Here is a 25,816-nt window from a genome sequence, read left to right as displayed (position 1 = left end):
ATCGGGAATGAACTTTATCTCTTATGAGTTCAGTAAACCAATAGCATGAGAATCGTTATTGCCGGCCACGACCATCTTCACCGATACTTAGGATAGGGTAGGAAATGTTGATGTAATACCTACTTAAGGAAGGCCCCCGACTCAGCGACGCTTCCATACCCAACAAACATTTCGTGGTTTTATAAACGTTTTAACAGTTGCTTTATTCAGCTCTAGCTAAACATTGGAAGTATACGTGTAATCATATATCGTTTATTCCACCCTTAAACATCCGGGATTTGGAGAATTTATTCAGCTTGTCTGATTAAGACACATGAAAGAACAATTCTTCAGCACGTATACAGCCTGAAGAAAACCACAGTTCAGCTTTATCAATAAACCTTTTCGTTACCGCTATTCAGCTGAGAGAATTATCATAGGAAAATTGTTAAAAAAGACATTTATTTCAAGTTACACACGCCATCAATCTCTTTGGAAGCCATATTCTTTTATTAGTGTTACGTTACAGTTAGAGAAAAATTGTATTACCTTGTTGGATATCATATCACGTAGGGTAACTGCTCCCTAATTCATCTTAGCTCCTCTATTCATCTCACCCATTTGAACACATTAGTTAGAACAGTATCTGCTATCTCTCTTCAACGCATTAGCTCAAATGGTAGGATGAATAAGGGTACGTTGTACTCGACTTTTCACTTCGCTCAAACACGAGCATTTCACATTTTCCAGGCAAAAATTTTAACTGTTCTGCTTCTTAGGAACGTAGCAAAGATGATAACACCTATTTAACCGCAATCCAGTCACTCTAAGTCGAGTCATCAACGAAATAGTGTGACATACTGACTAATGAGATGAATAAGGGCTCGTCTACCCTACCTGGATCCGAACCAGCAACCTGTTGAATACTAAGCACTTACCTTACTGTCTGCACCAATCTTGCATACATCGAATGCTTAAGATTTCACCGATGTACCGACAAGTCTAGGCTGCTGAATAGAGTCTGTACAAAGGCTACAGTAGCCTTCCATAGATTTGAGTGAACCTAGTTGGCTTGGGTTCGAATCCCAACCTACGATAATTTTTTAATTTCAATTTTTTTTTATTTAATAATTTTTAGAACATTCGGGAATTTTAAATTAGATAATTTATTTATTTCAAAAATAATGATTATAGTCGCTTTTGTTTCCAAGGTGAGGATTTATGGTTGTCACAAAACATTTAGATAAGTAAAAATGGGTGTTATATGAAAGTGATGGTAACTGAATGATGGATTGAAGTCATTTATAATTCTAAGATGGACATCTCCTCAATTTATTTACCACTTCCTGCCAAATGATTTTCTTTCCATTGTGATTTTTTTTGGTAAGCGGAAGTCGCTGTTCGAATTCAATAGTTTATTTATTTATATCAATTAAGTTCGCCAGCGTAAATAATCATTTCATTATACCTTTGTTTGCAAGTCGATGGATAAAAAAAAATCATGGTAACAATGCTGGTGTCTAAAATTTATAGCAACGTTGGAACAAAAAGTTTCTCTAGTGTTCATGTTTTACAGGTAAACAGACCGTTTCGAATTAAAAGGTAAATTTACATAAACGAGGGCGCGTGTGATTTGGTGAGCTTGTACATTGAAAAACTGTAAATCGTGTATTTCCTGTGGTGAAAACTCAGTAGATATAAAAAAAACTAAATAAACTTTCTTTATTTCTTTATTCATTTATTGATCTATTCTTCCTTAACTGTAATATATGCAAAACATCTCAATTGGAATATACCGAAATAATAAATAAATCCTTCACTTAATAGCAAAAAAAATATTGTGTGTGTATTGGGACTCGAACCCAGGTCGCTTGCCATTCCTCATGATTTGCTAATCGTGCCAATTTTTGTAGTAGTTACAATTACCTTTGTTAAACACATAATTCAGCTAAAAGTCAAAGGTGGTATAACGGCAAATGTAAAGGTAGAAACAACCTCTTGAAGACATGTAGTGCAGCTTAATGATTAAAGGTAATACTATTGGTAACAGCATCGTTTATTCAACTCGCAATTCAGTCTAATTAAGATGGTTGAATAAAAGCTTTAATATTGTCGCTATTACATTTATTAGCAGTATAGTTCAGTCTTGTTGGAACTGGCGAATACTGGATTTTAAATAGGCTGAATAAACTGTTAATGTTTAAATAGTTCAGCGAAAGTTTTATTCAGCTTATATAACCTTTAATCTGCTTTAAATCAACACGTAGTCTTATAGTTCAGCTCCTAATGTTTGTTGGGTAGGTATTACGGAGTTGAATTGAAGGACAGGTACAGGTCTAGGATTCCCACAAGCAGGCAATGCGACCACAAAATGAATATGTTTTATGCGGTGGGATGGTTAATCTCCGAGTACACGTATACTCAGAGCAAAAAGACATTTAGTTATGATTTTTCTTGTATTTAAACTCTGGATAGCCGGCCATCAAGAGTGATTTAGTTTTTCCCTAAACTACAGCAATTTGAACTCCAAACAGCCGGATGTAGGAGTAGTCTGATAGAAATATTCGTTTGAGAATTGGGTAGTAGGAACACAAGTCAAGAGTATTTTTAATATGCACTTTCAAATAAAGCCACAACTTAGTCTATCCTCATATCGAGTCATAGCCACCGCAGCCTGCACCTACCTCCAACCTCTAAGGCAAAGTTTCGCCGGACCACCGATCGCGATCTACTTTCAACTATCCAGTGTATGCACATATATACACACATGTGTGCATGCCTGCATACATACATATGAAAAGACGCATGTATACATGCATACACACACACTCATGCACACATTCACACACATATATTCGCACACACACATATTTGCACATATACATATATACCCATACGCGTTTAACAGCGCCAGATGAGAGGCCATCGCTGCAGCGCTGTACAGAATTAGGGTCCTCGAGCTATTAATTGTATAACGGAACGTGAATTTTCACCTTGTTTCTATACACGACATTCAAAGAACTGTAGAATACAACGAAAAGCGACTACTTTTTCTGACTCATGAGTTTTTTTATGGTAGGATCCATGTAGTTAAAGTCTTTGTAATATAGCTAATATAACAATAATCGCACGCGTCGTTATGCTAACCGGAGTGCATCCTGCGAGGTATAAAATAAGTATAACCGATGTGTCTGAACCGAGCGACCCCGTATGTCGGACACACAACCGACGACACACGCGTGTTTTATTTCTCAGCCTACCACTAGAAATAGAAACAAAACTAGAGACAAGAAGAACGTCAAGAAAACAATTTGCCAATTAAATGTGAGCATAAAGGGACCGCCCGTGTCGTGCCACTCCGCTACTGACCAGTGTTTGCTACTTCTAAAATGATGCGTGAAAAACTTTTAAACTTGTACTTGTACAACTCCGAACTAACAAAGCATGAATTGTTGAGAAATATTTAAGAGACGCTTGCTGCGTGGAGAACATAGTAATATTGGCTGAAAATTTTTAGAAAATGATGATTATGCATAGTGTAGTTGGTACTCGCATTGCCCCTATGATGTAATCCAATATCAACAAAAACGTTAATAATAAGCATCGAAATTATGCCCATAATAATTATCTCAATCAGAATAAATTAAACTCCAGTGTATATTCCATCGCCCAGCTAAGCTGAGCCGGAAACGAACTGGAATTCTGGCGGGCTCCAGTCCGCATTCCGACTCCAGTGGCACAACCGATTCTAGTTAGAACCGGTTGTGTCACCGGAGCCGGAACGCTAACTGGAACCAGCCGGAACTCCAGTTCATCTCCAGCTGAACTCTACTGGGCGAGGTTGTGCGCGTGACTGTGCCTTGACGCATTAGATTTTGTTGAAACCTGTCCAACCCGCACTGAACTAACTAAATCATATCTCGACAAACTACGTAAAAGCCATCCGCCAAAACTCCCCCGAAGGCGAACCCCGGAGAAACCATTGCCGGCGGGTGAGACGCCGCACCGTGGTCACAAACTGAAAAATGGTGAACAAAACTGTTTTAGCTCTCGTTGATGTTTTTGTGATTAAGTGTCTTCAGCTGAGTTTCATGAAGTTTGATTACACCTATAAATCGGCTAACACCTTCGCTTTTCTTAAGGGGGTACTACCATTTCTAGAAACATTTTTTTATTCAACATTCTAAAAATATTTTTCTTTCGCAGCCTTGTATAACGGTTAAGTTGGAGTAACTTAATTAAGGGTACTATTTATTTATATGTTTCTGCGAGCAATATATATATATATATATATATATATATATATATATATATATATATATATATATATATATATATATATATATATATATATATATATATATATATATATATATATATATATATATATATATATATATATATATATATATATATATATATATATATATATATATATATATATATATATATATATATATATATATATATATATATATATATATATATATATATATATATATATATATATATATATATATATATATATATATATGTGTGTTGGTAGGGGTTCCTTAAAAGCAGTTTTTGGATATTTCTCCCAACAATGAATTTATATAACTTAGGTTTGCTCTTCAAAAATTCATTTTGAAAAAGCATCAATCCGTTGGAATTTTCATTTTTATTCCATTACTGACATCTCTACAAATTAATGCGGGGAGAGATACCGCACGACGTTTTTCTCTGAAATTATGGATGACCGTGCTCATGATCAGAATGCCTTCTAAAAGGTCCCAGCTATTCAACCAATGCATAATTTACCAATTTAAAAATGTGGTGCTGAAAATTTTTTGGCACTCCGTGATGCACCTGAACGCACATAATCATTAATACAATTTTCGTGAGTTAATAAAAAAAAATTATTTTACATCTCCAGTGTTGTAATTCTTCGAAAGACAATCTCACAATATCATATTACCGTATAAAAGTGACCCCATATACGAGATATAGAGAGTGCGGCATCCCTCCTGACGCGGCATCTCTTCTGAAATTACCCTATATCTATTATAAAGCCGGTGATCAACACGCAGAAAAATTAAGTATATTTAAACCAAAAATATGTGTTATTGAATCCTATCATTTATTTTTTATTACTTCAAATAACAAAATTATTGGTCTGAAAATATTTTTTTATTGGAGCAACAATAAATTGTTGCTTTCAATAAAATAAAAACATTTTAAATTTCAGTAATTTTGTTTTAATTTCAGTAAAACATTTATTAAAAAATGGAACAATAATTTATTTTATTGAAAAGATAAATTTTATTGAATTCAATAAATTTATTTATTTATTGTCTCCCGACCAATAATTTTATTTATTGAATTTAATCCATATTTTTATTGAACCTACAAATCTTTTTTCTGCGTGTTGGTGTTCCGAGCGTTGAGGGGGCTTTTGATTCATTAATGATCATCAATTCTTTTAAATACATGTTCCTACAAAATGTGTGACGACATTCATCAACATTTTCATCATAACAGCAATTTTTTTCGGGAGTTCTCCTATTGGAGCTCGAGCGTTTGTACGTTACTGTGTTCGATCGCGTTTGTACGTTAACGCGACATACAAGCGTGTGCTAACGTGTATGTAACTTCACGTGTATAATTTCAATTTTATGATCGTGTGTCTTTTCGCATATTCGCGTGTGTTCTTGGATGATCGCGCAAGAACCGTGAATCTGATACTTAATTTGCGGTGTACGGTTCAGATACTAAAAGAAAGTGAATTCTTTTATATCACTAGAATTCCCGATCATGTTGCCATCGAACATGTTGTCTAGTGGAAGCGAGCGTTATTTTTTGATTGGTTCAATTGAATATATGGCCCTAAGTTGCTAGGACGGAGGATAAATATTTCCGGGCATGACCGTTTCATGATCGCGCGAACATGGGCGCTTGTGGATTCGCGTTTAAGACAGCGTTTATAACTTCGTAAGTACTAAAGCGTTCACCTTATTACCGGGGTGTTATCAAGTTTGCGCGATCGCGGGCGTAGGTATGCGTGGATGGTCGCGAAGGGCTTAAGTGTTCTTATATTGTTTGTCGTGTGATTTTATAACCGTGTTGTCATTCACAAATTCGCGTATGTTCTCGGATGGTTCGCGCGGACCGTTATTCTGATATTTAGTTTTCAGTGCACGATTCAGATTCTGGCAGGGAGTGGGTTACCCCATATCACTAGAGTTCCCGGTCGTGTCGCCATCGTGTTGTCTAATGGATGAGTTTTTTTTAAATGTGTATTTTTGTGCATTTCTCATACAGAAAGCACAGACTGACAGACACAACACTCGAAAATAATGCTTTGCCCACTTTAACGGTAATTTTAAATATGTTTGTAATTGGAACTGTGTCCGCTTTTGAAACTATGGCGCAACGACATATGAACGAGTATATGGGGTATGGACCACTAGTGAAAATTTTTTGCCAAGCCCGAGGGGTAACCCACCAGCAAATGAGTGTTTGGGATTGTGAATAAAATGTGGAGCTAGCGCTCTGGGAAAATCGCCGGATCGATATTTTTAAGGAAATTCCCTCATAGTGTTATGTCTTTTAGTCTGTGCAGAAAGGTTATGCAATCGGTCGGATTTCGACTTATTAACCGAGGCCCACAGCGCCGAGTCTCTTATAGAATTCGTCCAGATCGGAAAATGTCTTTATGTGTATGTATGTAGGCATCAAATAATCTCACCTATTTTCTCAGAGATGGCTGGTCCGATTTGACAGCTCAATTGTACTGTTTACATGGACTTAGAAAAATTTCTCGCGATTTGCTTCGAGCGAATCTAGTCGTCCACAAACCTTTTCTATGGAAACAGTAGAGTTCTACTTTTATTTGAAGAGTATGAAAACTTCAGAAATTTTTGAAAAAATATAGCTTCGGCGATTGTTTGTTTTCTGTTTCTGAGCTGTAACTGCCTGCTCAGTTTGTAAAGACTCCTGCATCACTGAATTAATAAGAAATGGAGCTTTACGTCGCTTTCGGCTTCGGTTCGATGGGTTGCGCATTGGAGCTTTGAGAAATGGCTGAAAATCTTCAATTGAAATTAATTGCTTGACACTTTAAATTAATAGTAGTGACCTATAGAGCCCACAAACGGCTGACCTATTTCAAAACAAAAAATATCGAAAAACCAACACAATACTCGTGTTTAGCAAAGAATTTTTCTACTTTGCGCTAACGTTACAAATAAACTCGAGTGACAGTTCGCTTGTACTGTTTACATGGACCTAGAAATTTTTTTTTTGCGATTTGCTTCGTCCACAACATTTTTCTAAGTCCATGTAAATAGTAACTAGTGAACTGTCAAGAAAAGTGAGGCTAACTGTGTCAGTAAAGATCCTAATAATGTTTTGAATTTGATGGTTTTTATGTTTTAATACAATGAACAGGTTGACGTTGGAACCACACGCCGCTTCAAACTCTCGAATTCGGGTCAGTTTTTGGTTTTACAACGGATTCGCGGTATTCAAATGTTTAAATTTTTCGAATGTGGGTCTCTAAAAATTCTAAAATCTTCAAATTCTAAAATTTGAGTCGAGTCCGGGTTCGAAAAAATGGAATCCCGACCAGTTTCTATATTTTTTGTCTCTACGAAACGTATGAGTAGGCCGCAATAATTAGGCATCCTGTGCTGGCTTTGATATGATGAGAATGGATGAGGTTATGTAATCTTCGAACACACGTGCATTTCCGTAAATATTTATTTGCAGATGGGTTTCGACGACAAAATGGAAAGTAACGATAAAACCATGAGGAAAAATATGAGCGAGATTCATCGAATGACCAATCGAGCCTTGGAATTGCGAGGTACGTATCAACCTTGTTATGTTACGTCGGATTTTTTATATTCCAACGAAAATGATTTGTATTCCTAATAACGACTAACATATACTGATATCTGCCTTGATCAAAGCCACGTATATGGCACCCCTATCCCATTTGCATTGAACTGACATAAGTCAACATCTCAGCGGGCACACAAATTATGGGCCCCAGTGACAGTTCAAATTTTCTGCTTGTTTTGCTACAAGCTCGATTTTCACTTGCCAGATACCGTACGGCATGACTAATTTTTTAGACATTTGTTAAAAAGCGAAAATATTGGATAGCTAATTGAAGAAATGTGTTGTTTTGGACATGTCGGTGAATAACAAAAACTTTAGACCATGGTGCACCACCAAATTAAACGAAATCGACTATCACAAAATTGTGTCGAATGAAATCGATTCTGTTTATTGTGGATCGACCCTAACGCGACGTTTTAGATGTTGGCATAGAAATCATGGCGGCGTAACAGATACCTGATCAAAGCACATTCGTACAAAAAATCAATCCGACGTAATACAGAATAGGCGAAATGCCATCAAATTAATCATATGTTTTTTACAGTAGCAACTAACCGGTTGACAACCCGCATCATTCTAGCTAACCACCAAAAGTATCTAGAGGAAATACATAGCTTCCGAGTAGCACAACGCTCGGAAAACAAAATCGGGCACGACTACTTTCAACCCGAGCAACCAACCCAAGAAGAGACAACGAATAACAACTCCGGCAAACGTTACTGAATCAGAAAATTTTTAATTTTTCTTTTCATCTGCTTCTTGTTTTCTGCATTTTTCTTTTAATTACAAATTAATAAATATTATACAGGCTGTCCACTCATCGTAACGTAAGCACTTAGATTTGGACATTTATCTAACTTCACTGTATCCACTTGAAATTCTTTTGGCACTCGTCGCCAATTTTGCGCATCGAAGTAGTAATACGTGCCACGTTCCGTTGTGCCATTCTTCTCGTACGGTGTCATGCCCGGCACACGCGTGATCCACACCTTTTCTTCCGTATGGTATCGCCAATCTCTACTATGTCTGCAAAAGAAATAAAAATGTTCTTTGGGTTCAAACCAAAAATTGTAATAAAGGAAATGTGAAAATTGGCAATGCTAGGATAATTGTAGTTTTTCCTTGAGTTTATTTTCCCTTCTAGCATTACTTGATATTCCTGGTCTCTAGATATCATGCAATACTTACAGTTCTGCTGCGGCTGCTAACTGCATCACATCACCAACATTCGTGTAAAATAAATAAAATAATAGATCATCCTTATATTTTTGCAGCGTGAGCTTCGACAGCTTATCCCTTATTGACATGTTTATCAAATACTCTGGTGGTACGTTGTAGTCGATATCTTGGGGTCTGTAAAGAGATGAAAGAAACAAAAGCTCAGCATGTACTGCCGTCGAAAAAAGTAGTGGAATAGTAGCATTGATTCCCATTACCAAGTTGATTAGGGTAGTACAACGGCATTGCAGTTATATACATTTTATTTTGCATTAATATATAAATTAAAGGAAATGTACCACGCGACGTTCTATTAATAGATATTTATGTAATATTAGTGTCATAACATAAGCCTATATTTGAGTCATCAGTTCAGCAGGAATCTTCCTGCACACCTCAGATTTCGTTTCTTATCATTAACATCTCGACATCTCTATTAAAATATGAGTTTTGTTTTTCGCACACTAAGAAGCACTTCTAAACATCCGCCATCCATTTAAGCCCAGCAGTCATTTTTTGACTCCAGGTATCGCACGCAAACGGCTTGTTTATGATATTTATCAGTGTGCCATTGGTTTATATCAACAACCAATCTCTGCTACCTTTGTGCATTAACTGTAAATATACCTTCTCGTCGTTGCACTTGTTGGCTTTTGCAGTGCTTTAAGATCACACCAATGGCCGCGCAACTGGCTTCTCATGATCATTCGGAAGCCCAAAGGCTGTCCGTACGTATTGCCACAGATAACAGACGTTTAGGCTAGAACAAAATTTCTTCAAAAACCTATGTAAACTTTCAAATTGATAAACGTTGGAAATCCGTGTTTCACTATTGCCATCTGCGCAACTGTTTGCTATATGTGTTTGACAGCTGCACTCTAACTGCATTGTATTGATCACTGCGCCATCTACAAACGTTTGCCAAACGTGTTTCATACGTCTGATTTATTCGGAATCTCAGTAGCGGGTATTTACACACGATTCAAATCGAGCCCAAGACGTCTGTTATCTGTGGTATTGCTAAGGGATACATTGCTCCTATATACATCCATACACACAAACATACATTCATTGATAGATACAACTTTGAACATGTTTGTCTTCAAAAGCGTCTGTTGTTTCTTATTTTTCAAAATTATTTTGAATTTTCGATTAATATAACGAACAAATATAACGAAGTTATATGTTTGACATCGCATTAATCCGCGGTTTGAAATTGCATATATTTAATTTCACCTCCAATCATTACAAAGTATTTAGTAGATTCAATTTATACAGATAGATTTACGCAAAGGTTACGGGTGTAGCGCGTAAATACCACTTGAAAGCATTCAAAATATTTAGTCACAAAAGGGACTAAAGCATAACTCCAACCTCCCTTTTTTGGACTACCCACACTACTTTTACAGTAAACGGCAAGTTACGGCGGGTAGCTCAGAACAAGGTTTCGATAGCTTACCGATCGCCAGGATCTAGTTTAACCTACAGACACTTCATATCACAGACTTGCGGAGAGAAAAACAGTAAAACTAGCAACCAGGAGCGTAAACTGACATCACGAAAGCTCCCATAAGCTTTGCACGGTCTTTCTCTTGTACTTCCCCTCTCAAAACCCTCGCTAGTCTGTGTATAAAGTGTCTGTAGTTTAACCCGCATAGCAACCTTTTCGTTTACTGGATTTACTTATACTGTGTAAGAAGCTGTTTGTCCAATACTCAGGATCTCATCCCACCAGCCGCCCAACCCTATGTGATAGGGAGGACTAAATGCGTCTTCCAAAATTTTGGATTTCTTAAACAAACTAATAAATATTAATATTACCGTTGATTACTCGTTTAGTTAAGCGATTATTATCCAAGCATCCTTGACGTTCAGCTAGGTCGATGAGCAAGACTTTTATGTTGAAACCTCCTCAGCGCAACAATGACGCAATTGCGCTGGATCAATTTGCACTTCGCAAAAGAATTCGAAAACCACCACGTAGAAGCTCCCAGGGTGACCCCACCTACCCTGATTTGGTGAGTTGTAGACGTTGCCTTGGCTTATTCTCTTCAGCAAAAACGGTCGTTATTCCTATTCTTTTGGATTAGGCGGCGTAGCGAAAACACTCTTAGAATAAATAGCTAACGTTCCATGGCGAACCGACACCACACTTTTTACTAGAAACCGAACCACGTTATCACTTTTTGGCGGCTAAGGCCGTCGCACAGGCGTACTTCAGCTTTAAAGGATGTTATTGCGCTCTTCCCACTAACCTGGACTTCGCGCTTTCAAAGTGCGAGTGATCAAACTGCTATTGAAAACTGCGAAATCACATGTGATTTCCACCAGTCCAGTCTATGAGAAGAATTTATTAGAAGAATGTTAAGTGCGCAGTGCGGTTCGAATCCAATTTTGCATGCCACAAGCAATATTATCAAAATTAGGTCACATAAAATTGCTTGTGTTCTTTTTGAAGTTCAATAGTATGAAATACCGAATGTCATGAGAATTTGTACAATCTCTTCGTCCACTTTGTTTGCCACAGAACGCCAGTTTGCCTTACACTGCTTCTTGCTTTGGTGTCTGGGTTCTCTTCAGGTACCGCCTAGCGATGACCCAATGCTTCTTTGCTATATTTTTTTGCCAAGCCAAGACAAGTTTCGGCTTCACTGTGTCTCATCGGCATAAACAGAACTTCTGCTCGGACGGGACATCACGTTTGATCAGTCGTTCAATTGAAACACAAAGTGTGTTTTAGTTTAAAGGAATTTGCTTCAAGCCGGAGCTAATCCATTCCGACAAAAAGTTAGTGTCGGTTTCTGATGAGGCGTAGCCGAAACGCACCCGTGTAACAATGTTTCTCGATCCGGTGGAGCTCTGACATACTAGGAAGATTTTTGTCCTTCAGCCGCACTTGCTGATGATCTAGCGAATTTTTGTAGTCTCGTATGCTTGAAAGTGTCTGCCACCTTTCCTATTCCAGATACCGTATAAAACTCCTGTACAAAATGATGCTGGTTGAAGTTTTCCTTGAGGTAGTCGTCCATTATAATTCAATTGAACTTCGTCAGCATCGCCATGCACTACTTCCGGAACCATGTTTTGGATGTTCTTGTTTTATTCATCGTCGCAATTTGGATTCACTAGGGTAGACGAGCCCTTATTCATCTCATTAGTCAGGATGTCACACTATTTCGTTGATAACTCGACTTAGAGTGACTAGATTGCTCTTAAATAGGAATCATGATCTTTGCTTCGTTCCTAAGAATCGCCACAGTTAAAATTTTTGCCTGGAAAATGTTAAATGCTCGCGAGGGCTTCAGTACCGTAGTACCGGTTCTCGCCAAAAAGGGTCGGTACCGCGAACCCTACTACATACAGCCAACGAGTGTGAGGGCTGCCTGAAGGCATGTTCTCCGCTAAATATTACATTAACCCTCTAGTGCCCAAATTTTTATTTGGTTTGAAAAAACTTTTGTAGGTGAGTTTCGTGATGAGAAAAACGAAAATAATGTTGAGTAAGCAGTGGATTTTTCGTTAAAGCCTTAAAATAAGTAGGCCGCCTAGAGGCGGTGTTGGGCACCTGGGCGAATAAAAAACAAAAACTTTTTTTCTTCTAGTTACTTCAACATTCAGATGGTTTATATTTTGGACTCCATCATAACGAAAATTACCCAAGCTAAGGAGTATTTCTCTAGTGCTTTGGTTGTTTAATTATTGACTTAATTTATAGTAGAGGAGACCAGTGTCTGCCGGCGATGGTTTCACTTATCATGTTTTATTTTTTAATTTAAGAAGATCGTGTAAAAGAGAATTTTCGAGATTCTTCAGGTGAAATTCTGAAGTAAACAAACAAAAAAGAACAAATTTTGTTTGTGGTTACGTATATTGTATATAGGCCACGGAAAGTTCTTTTCGCACGCTATCGAAAAATCTAGTCATTTGTGGAATAGCTTTGAACTAGTTTTTTTCCACGTTTTCATCGAATTTTTAACTTTGAGCTTCAATTGCCTTTAACAGAAAGCTACGATTATTCAAACAATGTGTGTGTATGAAAGGTGTAAGCGTTGGGAAGAAACAGTAGTGCGGATGACAACATACAATCATGTTTTAGTAGTTTTATTTAGATTTTTAAAGAGACCGCCTAGAGGCGGTGTTGGGAACTAGAAGGTTAGATTGTTTGTGGCGAAGTTTCGGAAAATTGCTGAATTGGTCCTGTTATTCCGGTTATTGACCTGCAGATCTAGCTTATTAAATACAGCTGAGGAATTAGGTTTAATGTCCATTATGCCAAATTAGTATTATGCTAAACATCAGTCTATCTTCAATTTGGTTTTAGTCGATTATGCTGCTAAATGACCTTAATATCAAACGGGCTTCCCCCAGGTAAAACTCACTTTTTTCTTATTATTTCTAAAGTTTTTTCCTTGAATTCACCAATTAAACGAAAGCACGATGTTTGTTTATTTGGGGCTTTAACCTTCACCGTCATTCGTTCGTAGTTCAGGATGAGTACAACAAGTTTGTTGAAATAATAATTATATTAACCACCTCCCTCTTGCAATGCAGTTTGTGTGCGACTGTAAAATATGTGCAGCAAACAGTTGCATCGATGGCAATAGTGAATCACTGATTTACAACGTTTATTAATTCGAAAGATTACGTAAGTTTTTTTTTAAATATGTTCAAGCCTAAATGTCTGTGATATTTCTAGTATCACCGTTACTCGAGTGAAGAGAACCTTTAAAGAGCGTATGGCTATTGAATGAAAGTAACGAAGTTGCGGTAGAAGAAATCCGATCCAATTTGGGAAAATAGGTGATAGGTAGTACATTTCTAACTACAGTGAAGACCCGTTTTTATCAGCCCCTTGGTGAATTTTGGGATGATAAAATGGGGACATTGATAAAATCGGAACATATAATTTTCTATCTTTTTTAGAAACCGAAGCTCTTAAAATATTTTTCTTGAGTCCCTAGATATAGCCTCATAACCTTTCCTGGTTATTTAGCTTAAACTTCCCTTAAGGGGGTATGACAGTGAAAAAAAAAATTTTTTTTGCATGTTTCGGATCTCTAAGATAAGAAAAATAAGCTCAAAATAGGATTTACTCGAATTCAACTTAGTTTATCTGCTAGAGCCTATCAAACAACCAACTATCAATTTTCATATGAAGCTGATAAAATCGGGTCGAAAAGCTAATAAAATCGGGGGTATATAAATCAGGGGGCTGATAAAATCGGGTGCTGATAAAATCGGGTTTTCACTGTAGTTGTTTGAAGATGACGTAGTTTATTCATGTCTGCCTTCGGCAATATTTTTCCGAAAGAATTAAAATTCTATTAGTATATGAGTATTCCTCGGACCTTGACGATTAGTTGATTAAATATTAATTTGTTCCAGCATTCGGGAACGTTTTTCCTAAAAAGTCGCTTTAAAAATAATATTAAAAAATTTTCATCAACAAAACAAAAATTTATGCATAAAAAAGAAATCGTTAAGGTACGAGAAAAATTAATTACGATGAATTGAAAAAATGAAGAAAATCGATTGAAACCATTTTTGGAAAAACGACATTTCGAGATAATCGAGTTTAAAATTTCAAGTTACCACTACTCTTGGTAGACGAAGCGTGCTTTTGAGCGCAGTAACTTTCGATCTATTTCTCGGATCTCTATAAAAATTTGGGAGAATTTTCTCAAGGAGTTGTACTTTCAGATAAAGTAATAAAAAAATTCGATGCTTTGAAAAATAAAAAGGTACCCCTTAATGAATGGCTGAAGCAATAAATAAGTAATTCTGGTTATTTAACAAGCTAAACAGGGAAATTTATTGATTCTTTCTTTGTTCTGTTCCTAACATTTAAGAATTTAATTACACATATTAACATTTTTATTCTGAAGCCTTTTACTTCGATAATCATTTTAAATCTATTCGGAGAGGTATCACAAACGACATGCGCCAAATTTTTCATACCTGGGACGGAACTCGCGAGAAAATGATTTTATTTCCTTTTTTCTGTATATTTTATCTTTCCTGTTACATATTGCTCATATACTATCTCATTCTGTTTCGCTTACTTGAACTGACTGGCTGTATTTGACAGGCAATATTAGGCTGCATTTGACGTATCCGTATATTGTGTATCCGCGACAACTGTTGCTTGATACCATATCTTCTTATGGTCGCCCAAAATGCTTATATGCCTTGGTAACGTGGCCCCATCATTATGTTAACAAACACAGTTTCGCAGCGGATAGGTGAAAATTAATCTGCTTCAAACAAGCTGCGGTCATCCAACCGACTACTGCTGTTATCGTTCATAAGACGAATATCTTACTGGGTCAGGTGCCAAGCTTTTCCGATAATGTGGATGTGATGTTCTCAACTCCTTATTTGCTAAATGCCCAGGTCCCAATAAACACACTGCATGTACTTGGGCAATTTCTTTTCTGTATGGAAAGGAATATTTTGCTCTAACTTACTTTGAAAACAGGTCTCCAAATACCATCAACACAAATGAGTAAATCAAAACTTTTCGCGTGATAGTTTCAAATCTCCAATTAAAGAAACACTAAGAACGCGTGTGGATACTACAAGTGTCAATGAGAATCGGAAGTCAGTCTAAAATAACTCAAACGGCATATTCCCCGAGTGTAGTCATATGAACCAATCGCCGACTCACCATCTTCAAATAGTTTAACTGTATTACGATAATCAGCCTTCTGACAGGAATTTGTTTAGTGCGCTCTGACCATGCCATATCCGACATAATCGGCCAACTGAGCCCACTATTCGCCATACAATTGAAAAGTCATAGTCGCAGTTCACGTTATTGGATGATAAGCGACCATATCGACCACATCCAGTATGCAAAAAACTTAGCGGTAGTGGCTGAGAGTGTACGCGGTGATCGTGAAGAATCGATTCAACGCCGGAAATTCGGTGAACGTTTAATTTATCGCCATGGACCTGTCAATCGGTCGCCTAAATCGTGCGGTATCACACATTTAGACTTTGTTCTATAGAGCTATGTGATGTCAAAAGCCTATGTGGATGAGCCTGTAACGATAGAAGCATTGGGAGCAAACAACACATAGAATAATTAGCCAGATGTAAACTTGAAATGTTCGAACGCGTAATCAAAACTTGGACCACTTGAATAGACCACCACAAGAGCTGCTATGGTCAACGTTAAAGATAAACTGTTTATAATTTCTAACGAAATTCAAAACTTGAACACTGAAGAGGACCATAAGTAATAGTTGAAATGCTAGTATCTGATTTATAGTGAAAAGCAACAGTTTTAATTATTATTTCTATGGAAATTAATGGAAGACATCTGTCTTAACAGGATTAGATAAATTGTTATCAAAAAATAAATGGCAAAAAATGTTCTTGCGAGTGATAAGATTTCCTAATTTAATTAATTTTTTTTTAATTAGTTGTTAAACTCTTTGAAGTGCTAGTTTTTGCAAATCAATAAACAGCCGTTCTACGCATAATTGTCCCACGTTACTTTTCGGTCAGTTTTTTCGAAGACTTCGTGAAAAAATACCAAGTCTGTTTGTCCCATTGTTGAAATTCTATGCATAATTGTCCCACAAACAAAAATCCCAAAAAAGTGCACAAATAAAAAATAATTACGTAGCGTTTAGCTAAGAAGTACATTACGCTAGATGTCGAGTACTGAAAAAAATGATAGAAAAATACACTACCCATATATGCATAATGGTCCCATATTGAAAAACAGCAAGCCGAGAAAAACACTGTTCAGTTCTAAACAAACCTGATAATCTTATTTGTGCATCATGGTAATACAGAATACAATCCAACAGATATCACATTTTCGACAAAAATCCATATGGGACTCTTTTGCTTTTATGGGCAGTAAACAGGTTCATTAAAAAAAGATGGCAGTGGTAATATTAATTACAGCAGTGAGAACAATCCTCACGAAGTCGGTTGTCACGGTAAAGATGGACTTGTCTGTCTATACCAGGACACATGCTAGTGAACTCGGGTGATTCGTAGTTATGCTGCGTAAGCTCGACCCTCATTAGCAGAAGACAAAAATTAAACCCGTATGATATTGAGCCTGTTATAATGACCCCGCCACTTCTAGTTTTCCGATCTGTTTACTTCACATCCTTGCTCTCACTTGAATACTATGGCTCTAATTTTCATAACTTTCCATACCCAGTAATCTTTAGCTAATTGAATGTCGTTAAAATGTAAAAAAAGAAAATGTGACTAACATAGTCGAAATAAAAAAGGAAAAAGAAAAAATATATATAAACGTTATTGTAGACAATAAAGTTTTATTCGTGGAACCGTTTCCCTACAGATTGCTAATACAATTTTCATCTTCAATCGCGTTTTTCTCAGTTACCAGTTTTGCAACATGTGACAATTGAGCGTAGAACGGCAGTAAAAGTCTTTGAAGTGGTAGTTTATGCAAGTCAATAATCCAATAATACTCGAACAATGCAAAAAATTAACCAATGTCCATTATAATCGTGTAAGGGCGGCACCAGCTAAATCACTAGCTTTTAATCTGTTGCGGCAGACGAACACTGTTGCATTTGGTAATGTCGAGAAGAATCCGAGAAGTATTAAGAGGTTACAAACCTTTTTGTGCGAAAAATGTGAAGAAAGTTTGAATTTACATAAATACATAAAGCAGTGATTTCATTACATCAAACTTATACTAGTTTCATAGTACATTTTTCAGTGAAATAAACAAGCATAAGTTTATAAAAATATATTGATAATTGGTGGAGTTAAAGCTTTTTCCCCGAAAGCCTCCCGGTTTGCGGTGATCACAATTGAAGACCATTGGATCAACCGAAATCCCAAAACTCAAAACATTCCATTAACATACGAGTATTCCTCGTACCTTAATGATTAGTTGAATAAATAATATATTTGTACAAGTTAATGAACACTTATACTATTTGTGTTTCCAAAAATAAACAGATGTGAGCATTGCTAGTGCTATGTTGGATGCGATAGCGTTTTTAGAGCATATATCTCAAAATGGCTCTTGATCCTCTTTGGCTTAACACCGACCATATAGGATATGACTGTTTCTATTTATTGAACTAGAAACTGTCCTCTTTGCTGAAATACAGATGATTCTAGAAGTAACAAAATTTGAATAATTTCATACACTTTATATACACTTTATATAATATATACAATTTTTTAAAATTTATGTTGTGAGAATGTTCAATTCATCTCAAGTATTTTTCCGCCGTTTTATACTGACACTTTGATGGATAATGTTAAATCTAGGTAGAGCAAGCAAAGGCAAACAAAAACATCCCACATAAAAGCATTAATTCAAAAAGGATGTCTCGAATTCGATTTTCATTTACATATTAATTCAACCTCATGGGTGACGATCTTTTTTTACTTCTTCATGAGAGGCCAAATAAAGTTTCATCTGTAGAGTTAAAAAAGAAAATGTTTTGCGTAACCAGGAGACGGGTTATTTTGGAGATATGTAAAAAAACTATGAATAATGGAGGTTATTGCTCGAAAATAAAACATAAGCGCAGCAAATGATACGTGTCAAATTATGTATGTTAAATTTTTGCAATTTTGCAATATACGTCAAATTTTTGGTAACCAACACCGCCACTATCCCGTAAGACCGCTACCGATTTCTACCCTGGTAGCCACCCGATCACACCTACCTCGCCGGAGAATCGGCAAAGGGGCCGCCGAAACTAGGATACAGGTTTTCGACAGAGGTCAGGTTCAGTCCAAGTGCCGTCAGGTCCTGGCCCATCGCTAACGTTACCAGGTTTGGATCGGATTCGGCGGCGCGGATGAACGTTAAGAGACCAACCATACCGAATTGGTTATTGACCATACTAGCAGGAATATTCGTTACCATTCCTGAAACCAGGCAGATGTGGATGTTAACTAGGAGCTCACACGGCCGCTAACCGTAGCGGGGTATAATAGTTACCATTGGGTGATGTTTGTACGCCTCGTTTCATAGCTCCCTTGTCCATGTTCACGCTGGAATTGCCAGTGTCATTTTGCAAGTCCATTCCCAAGCCGGCAGCACCACCGATCGGACCACCCGTCTTACCTAGACTATCGGCACCATGATGATCTGAATGATGATGATGATGAACGCCCTGCAGCCCTTGACTCGCCGCCAGTTGACCACTTTCCGCGTTCTGCGTACCGGGCAGTGCCGGGAAGTCTTCGCTCGACATCGTGAACTCCGTTTGCTCGGACGTTGGCTGCTTTACCATACCGACTGTGAAAGAGAAGAAAAACAAGAGCAGGAAAAAGGGAAAATTTTAGATAAAAAATCTATACATGCTAATCAACATTTAATATTAACTAATCTTCTATAACATGAGATGATAGAATAAACGAATCATAGCGAACTGATCGAACCCGACACCGTATATGATATAAATGGTTGATTGTACTCAACGCATAATTGTCTCATGTATATAGGGAATCCATAGCACCCACAGCACATGGGGCAGTTATGCAATATAGTACAACCTAATAATTGATATAAGCTTGTAAATAATTTAATTGTAGGGACATACAGTCAACAAATTATAGGACGGCTAGAATTAAGTTTTTGGAGCCAGTCAGGTCCTGGCCCAAATTTCCTCATTGATGGCGCCGGTTGTGAAGAAAAGTTCACTTTGTTGTTTGCAAGTGTAGATTGTCTGCCAAATAATGTATTCCAAAGCGAGTTTGGATATTTTCTTTTTTCCAACTATCATCCATTATCAACAACTTTTTTTTTGTTGGTGTAAAACTGCAAACCTTGCTTATCGTTAGGATTCAGTTTTGACATATGTAATAGGTGCGGCGCACGATTTTAGAAGTTACGGTATATTTTTTATTCACTCGACTCCATTTAACTCACTTCTATATTGGTCACAACAAAACATTCAATTACACAACTTGCAGGATGTAAATTAAACACTTCAAACAGAAACTGAACGAAATTTGAGGAAGGATGGAAAAAATACAGCCGGCGTTGACGTTTCTCAGTACATTAATTTTAAGTTTTTTGCTCGTTTACTGTATTTTAAACAGTAAAACTATTTGAAAACGAGTTACAGTGAATGAATACTTCTGCACGAAAAAATATGCATTGAAAAAAATGTTGTGTCATTGTTCACAAAAACAAAAATTTATGTTAAAAATTTAAATTGCAAAAAAAACCATTTTTTTATTTTTTTTGTTTTGTCATCCAAAACCTAAAGACAAAAAACATTTTGAATGGAAAACTTATCGGTAAAAAAGTTTTTCTAACAATAATTTTATAGATGTTTTTAAATTTCATACTAATTGGCATACAAAATTGTAATTTCATTACAGAATATAATTCTAAGTATCATTTTTAATCAAAATGCATTTAACAAAAAATCTTCCAAAATACGTTAGTTGTCGAGATATTTGGAATTTTGCTCCAAAAAAGCAATTAATTCGTGTAATTATGCTCTTTTTAAAAGTTATTCGCGTTACCCCATCATAAAATATTAACAATCAAATGTTTATCGTTTTAGAGACGTAAAAGAAACTTTTTCAGTGTATTTGGATAATGGAGAAGCTTCCAATAAAAAAAATCTCCTAACAACTTTTGATATATTTCTTAAATTCATACTTTTTGCAGTCAAAAATACAATTTTCTTTTTGAATATGTTTCTTAACGCCATTTCAAATAAAAATTATCATAACAAAATTTTTCTGAAATGTAGTAGTTCGCGAGATATTTTAAATCTTGTTTCGACAACACAATAACTTACGATCTTTTCACAAGTTATTCGCGTTTCTCCATCAACGACAATAGGTTTATTAAAAGGCCCATAACATTTCCTGTAACTTTCCCTATGTCATCAAGGCGATACCCAAGTAACAATTGATGTTTTATAGCACGCTACAAGTGCAATCTAAGTTTTATCAGTGGCTATAAAACTATCATAAAACCACAATTGTTACTAGGGTATTTCAAACCATTTGAAAGCTATGCGAAAACTGGTTTTTTTTGCAATTTAAATTAACATAATTTTTTGTTTTTTTTTTCCTTTTTTATTTCGACTATGTCAGTCACATTTTCTTTTTTTTTCTTCTTTTTTTTACATTTTAACGACATTTAATTAGCTAGAGATTACTGGGTAGGGAAAGTTATGAAAATTAGAGCCATAGTACTCAAGTAAGAGCAAGGATGTGAAGTATACAGATCGGAAAACTAGACTTTACCGTGTGTCCCGATCGTCGGTTCTCACGGTAAAGATGAACAAGTCTGCCTACGCCAGGAGACATGCTGTGAAGTCGAGTGATTCGTAGTTATGCTGCCTAAGCTCGACCCTCATCAACAGAAGACAAAAGTTAAGCCCATAGGAAATTAAGCCTGTTCTAATGACCCTGCCACATCTAGTTTTCCGATCTGTATACTTCACATCCTTGCTCTTACTTCAGTACTATGGCTCTAATTTTCATAACTTTCCCTACCCAGTAATCTCTAACTAATTGAATGTCGTTAAAATGTAAAAAAAAATAAATCTTTGTTTTTTTGAAAAAAATGACGCATCCTTTTTTAGTGCATATTATTTCGGACAGAAGTATTCATTCCCAAAGCAAAATTTTTTTGTAATAAATGCGCGTCTACGCCTTTTTGAAAACTTGTTCTAGTATCAAAATATTGCAATCGCTAGAGAATATCATGGATATTCACACCTGCAACGTGTCGTTCGAAGCGACGATGGTCATATTTTGCAGTCGACCGGTTTCTCGCGGTATCCCTCATTTATATTTAATGTTTTGAACCTGCACAAAACATCAAGAAAATTTGATGCAATCTCGAAAAAATATTGACGAATATTGACTTTTTTTGCAATTTGATGATTTTTGCCTTTCTCATGCAGAAAGGTTTTGTAATCACTCTCAAAATCGTCAATCTAATCCCAGCCATTTTTTATAGGTTTTCTGGGTTGTATATCATTTCCCCGAAAGCCATTTCCCAGAAAGCCATTCTCCAGAACTCCCTTCCCAAGAATGTACCATTCCCCAGAAAGACATTTCCCAGAATGTACCGATCCCTAGAAAACTATTATCCAGAATGCCCCATTCCCCAGAAAGTCATTCTCCAGAATGCCCCATTCCTCAGAAAAGTTAATGTTTTATTCATTATTTGTGGTTAAGCCAAAGGTTTGCGCATACCTAATTCAAGGAACTTATACGGTGTTAAGCTGCTGAGGATGTGCCGTCGAAAGCGGCGGCCTCTCGCAAGCAAACCTGTTATTCTCTCGTATAACCGGTTTACTCGAACATAGGACTTGGTTCCTTCTTTCAAACATGAGCAGTTCTTTAAATTTGTACGCCAAGTAACTCTTGCATGCAAACTTGTGATCTTTTCGTCTGCCCGGTTTATTCAAACATATGTGTTGATTCCTTATTTGGAGCTTTGGTTGAATCCATATTAAAATCGAAATGAATGCATATTTTGACAAATGGTTTCGTGGGTTTTTAGAACATTTATCTTTCTTTTGTATTGGGAATGTTTCGTACACAAATGTACGATGCACCCGATTGCTGGGTTTACTCAAACAGGTTGCACTAAATACATTCGAATGCATTTTCATACCTTACGCCAAATGGTACTTATACCACAGAGTTACAGACATAACACTCGACAACAATTATTCGTCAATGTTAGCGGTCATTTTGGATTGAATATATTTTTAGTTGGGACTGTTATCGCATTTGCGATTATGGCGCCACTGACATATGCGCAAGTGTACGGAGGATACACCAATTGTTCCTGGGCCTGAGGGTTAACTGATTTGCAAATGAGTGGTTGGAACCGTGTATAAAAGGTGTAGGTAGTTTTTTGGCCGAATTGGTGCAACGATATTTTTGCGAGGAGCCGCCGGTTTCGACGGCTTATCCTTACCAGCTTAACATCATGCATCATGTAATGTACAAAGTTTTGGTTTCGCCACATAACCTTACTTACATAACACTATTTATTTCTTTTGGATCCTAGGAAGGGTGCTACTGCTTTCTATGGTTGTTACCAAATGACACTGAAAAACACACCTGTACTGAATTTTGCAATTTGTCCTATATGTATGTTTATATTATTAAAAGAAAAGTAAAAATATTGCTATTGTCTAATGCTGCTATCAGTGCACTCTTCGAGGAGAGCAATATGGCCAAAATAATGAAAAAATGTTTTGATTTTCATCAAAAAAAATTTCCACTTCAAAAATAATGTCTGGGAAATGAACTTATGAACCAATGCTCATTCTGGATATGGTTTTCTGGAGAATAGTTCTTTCTGGGGAAAACACTTCGGTATTTTAGTTTCTGTGGAATGGTTTTTGGGGAAAGTCAGCCATTCTTTATATTAATTCGGAATAAATAATAAATCATCTTAACTTCCGGTTTCAACACAATGCAAATCATTTCAAATGCGACCGAATCGAAGAATGTCGTTCGATGGAAGTGGGAACGTGTAGTACATTTGAAAAGATCAAATCAATAAAAAAAAGTTAAACTTTTCTGGGAGATGGCGCATTCTGGGGTATGGAATTCTGGGGAATGGTACATTCTGGGAAATGACTTTCTGGGGAATAGTATATTCTGGGGGATGATATACTGGGGAGTGGAATTCTGGGGAATGGCTTTCTGGGGAATGATTTTCGGGGGAATAGTATACAATCGGTTTTCTGAATTTTTACAGGAGAGAAGCTAGGGGTATACGAAGAGGGGTTATCTCTTACTGCTCGCCCCCTCATCACCTCAGACCACCACCCCATCCACCTCAAATGGGCCGCAAGGAACTTCCGTAGATCAAATTACTTGTAGGGTATCATAAAACTACCCACAACACGCTCTGTCAGCAAAAAATCCAATGAAAAAATAGGTAGTATGTTTAATTCATGCATCAAGAAAGCATTGTGAGCTTCGCGAAGCTGCATGACAAACATTCACGAGCGAAGAATTGACGCTACTCTTAAAAATTTTAAGCTTCACTGTTTATTCGCAGTTTGCCCATCTAGTGACCTACTGTGAAGTTATTAGACTTCTCCCTTGGTGCGTTGTTCATGGTTAATTATTGAGCACAGAATTTGTTTACTTTGTGATTCACAGTTAGCAACAGTCGCGCGAGTGAGCGAATTTCTCATGCCTGGTAGTGGGTGGGTTGTTAGTCAGAATTCACCTCAAGCAAGCGATGCGACTGAGATTAGATTTTGGTGCATAGAATGTTTGAATAGTTTATTGACTGTAAGATACGTAAATGTTCGAGGTGTTAAAGCGTTTAAACTCTGGGTAACCATTTATCGAGAGAGTTTGTTTCATCGAAAACAACTTGAACTCCGGACAACCGGCTGTCGGGAGTGTTGTCGACAATATAAAAAGGACCATAAATAATGAGTTTAAAAGTGGTATTGTGGACCATTCATGAATTATGGCACGCAAAGTATGCCCAATACTAACTAACTTTCTCTCATATTACCACGCACTTTATCCCCTTGGTCTAATACGAACCAAATGATTTCAGTTTTTCTTTTTTTTGTAGAAGCACAATACTACCGCGGTCCATGTTCTATGGAATTTCCTATATATACATCGTACAACGGCCGATATGTCACAGCATATGACGTGCTCTACATCTCATTTATGTCACTATTTGTAATAGCTCTTCCCCCTAATAGCGCGGGAGAACATATAAATGGTCCTATATAGGTATTATCACAAGCATATTGAGATCCCGTAACTTGAAATTTTCCACCTCGTTCGAGTAAACATTGCAATATTACAATGAAGACGCGAAACATAAAAAATATCAATGCTGCGTTCCTAAAAGATATTAATATCATACCCGAATCAAATACACCCCGTCTCCAAGTCCAAATAGTACGTATTTATTCTTAGCTCAGTATAATTAATGGACTAAAAGTAAACCATTGAATATGACAATAAAACATTTGTTCGTCGTGCTGAAATGATTGCCGAGAATTGATAATTGGTTTTGAATTGTACTTGCGAATTATCAATTCTCAACCCCCATGCGTAATTCAAAAGTCATCATTCACTCAGACAAGACCATGCGTATTCCCCACACGCATTAAAGGCTTGGTGGATTCCTTTTCTAGTTGGTCAAATAAACAGTAAACAAACAAATAAATTAGTTTGCTCAGTCTAAAGAAATGCCAGCTCGATTGGCATGAACCGGCGGATACGTGTTCCCTTACAATGTCAAAGAACAGTTAAAATTACATACGACAAAATATGTGCAGTTCAGAATATAAGAATGCTTAATCATTTGCATTAAAAAAAGATCGAAAAAATAGTTGCATAACCAAGGTGATTCATTTTCAAAAATAGCACTCCTGATGAATTACTTTATAAAAATTGGTCGCCCGAATTAAGATCCTCCTGGTAGTGGACACAAACAAAAAAAATCCTAATTTTAAATTCACTAATTAGTATAAGTGGAATTAAAATTTACTCTGCTTCTTTAAATGGACTCAACTAATATTGCTAGAAAATTATAATTAACATATATGATAGTAAATAATATTATATATTGCATCAAGAATTTAGAAAAGATAAGAAAAACGTGATCAATATTAAAAACTAAGGTTGAGCGCTGTTTAGCAACTTTCTTTCCCACATTTTTTATGCTTGTCCCACGACAATGTAAGATCAAAGATAATCCTTATGTATTTGAAATGCTCAACCGTCGCAATAG

At 36.5% G+C, this 25,816-nt stretch overlaps 1 protein-coding gene and 1 long non-coding RNA gene across 4 annotated transcripts in view; one reads left to right on the top strand and one right to left on the bottom strand.

Annotated features, from left to right (window-relative positions):
• Positions 1 to 7,398: 7,398 nt before the first annotated feature.
• Positions 7,399 to 8,567, top strand: LOC131684024 (uncharacterized). Its single transcript, XR_009304602.1, has 3 exons — positions 7,399 to 7,450; positions 7,729 to 7,825; positions 8,408 to 8,567. It is a non-coding gene; the product is annotated as an uncharacterized LOC131684024 (long non-coding RNA).
• Positions 8,568 to 8,579: 12 nt separating this feature from the next.
• LOC131684023 (regulator of gene activity) overlaps positions 8,580 to 25,816 on the bottom strand; it is a 101,588-nt gene continuing 84,351 nt past the window's right edge. For all 3 annotated transcript variants that reach the window (XM_058966490.1, XM_058966491.1, XM_058966492.1), the window contains exons 5-8: positions 19,043 to 19,342; positions 18,765 to 18,969; positions 9,052 to 9,216; positions 8,580 to 8,889 (exon numbers count right to left, since the gene is read on the bottom strand). In XM_058966490.1, coding sequence (XP_058822473.1) covers positions 8,664 to 8,889; positions 9,052 to 9,216; positions 18,765 to 18,969; positions 19,043 to 19,342 — 896 coding nt within the window. In that variant the 3' untranslated portion in view covers positions 8,580 to 8,663. The remainder of the gene's footprint in view (positions 8,890 to 9,051; positions 9,217 to 18,764; positions 18,970 to 19,042; positions 19,343 to 25,816) is intronic.

This window comes from Topomyia yanbarensis, chromosome 2 (assembly GCF_030247195.1).
Source record: "Topomyia yanbarensis strain Yona2022 chromosome 2, ASM3024719v1, whole genome shotgun sequence".
In the NCBI taxonomy this organism is placed as follows: Eukaryota; Metazoa; Arthropoda; class Insecta; order Diptera; family Culicidae; genus Topomyia; species Topomyia yanbarensis.
This window is presented reverse-complemented; position numbering and strand designations above follow the sequence as displayed.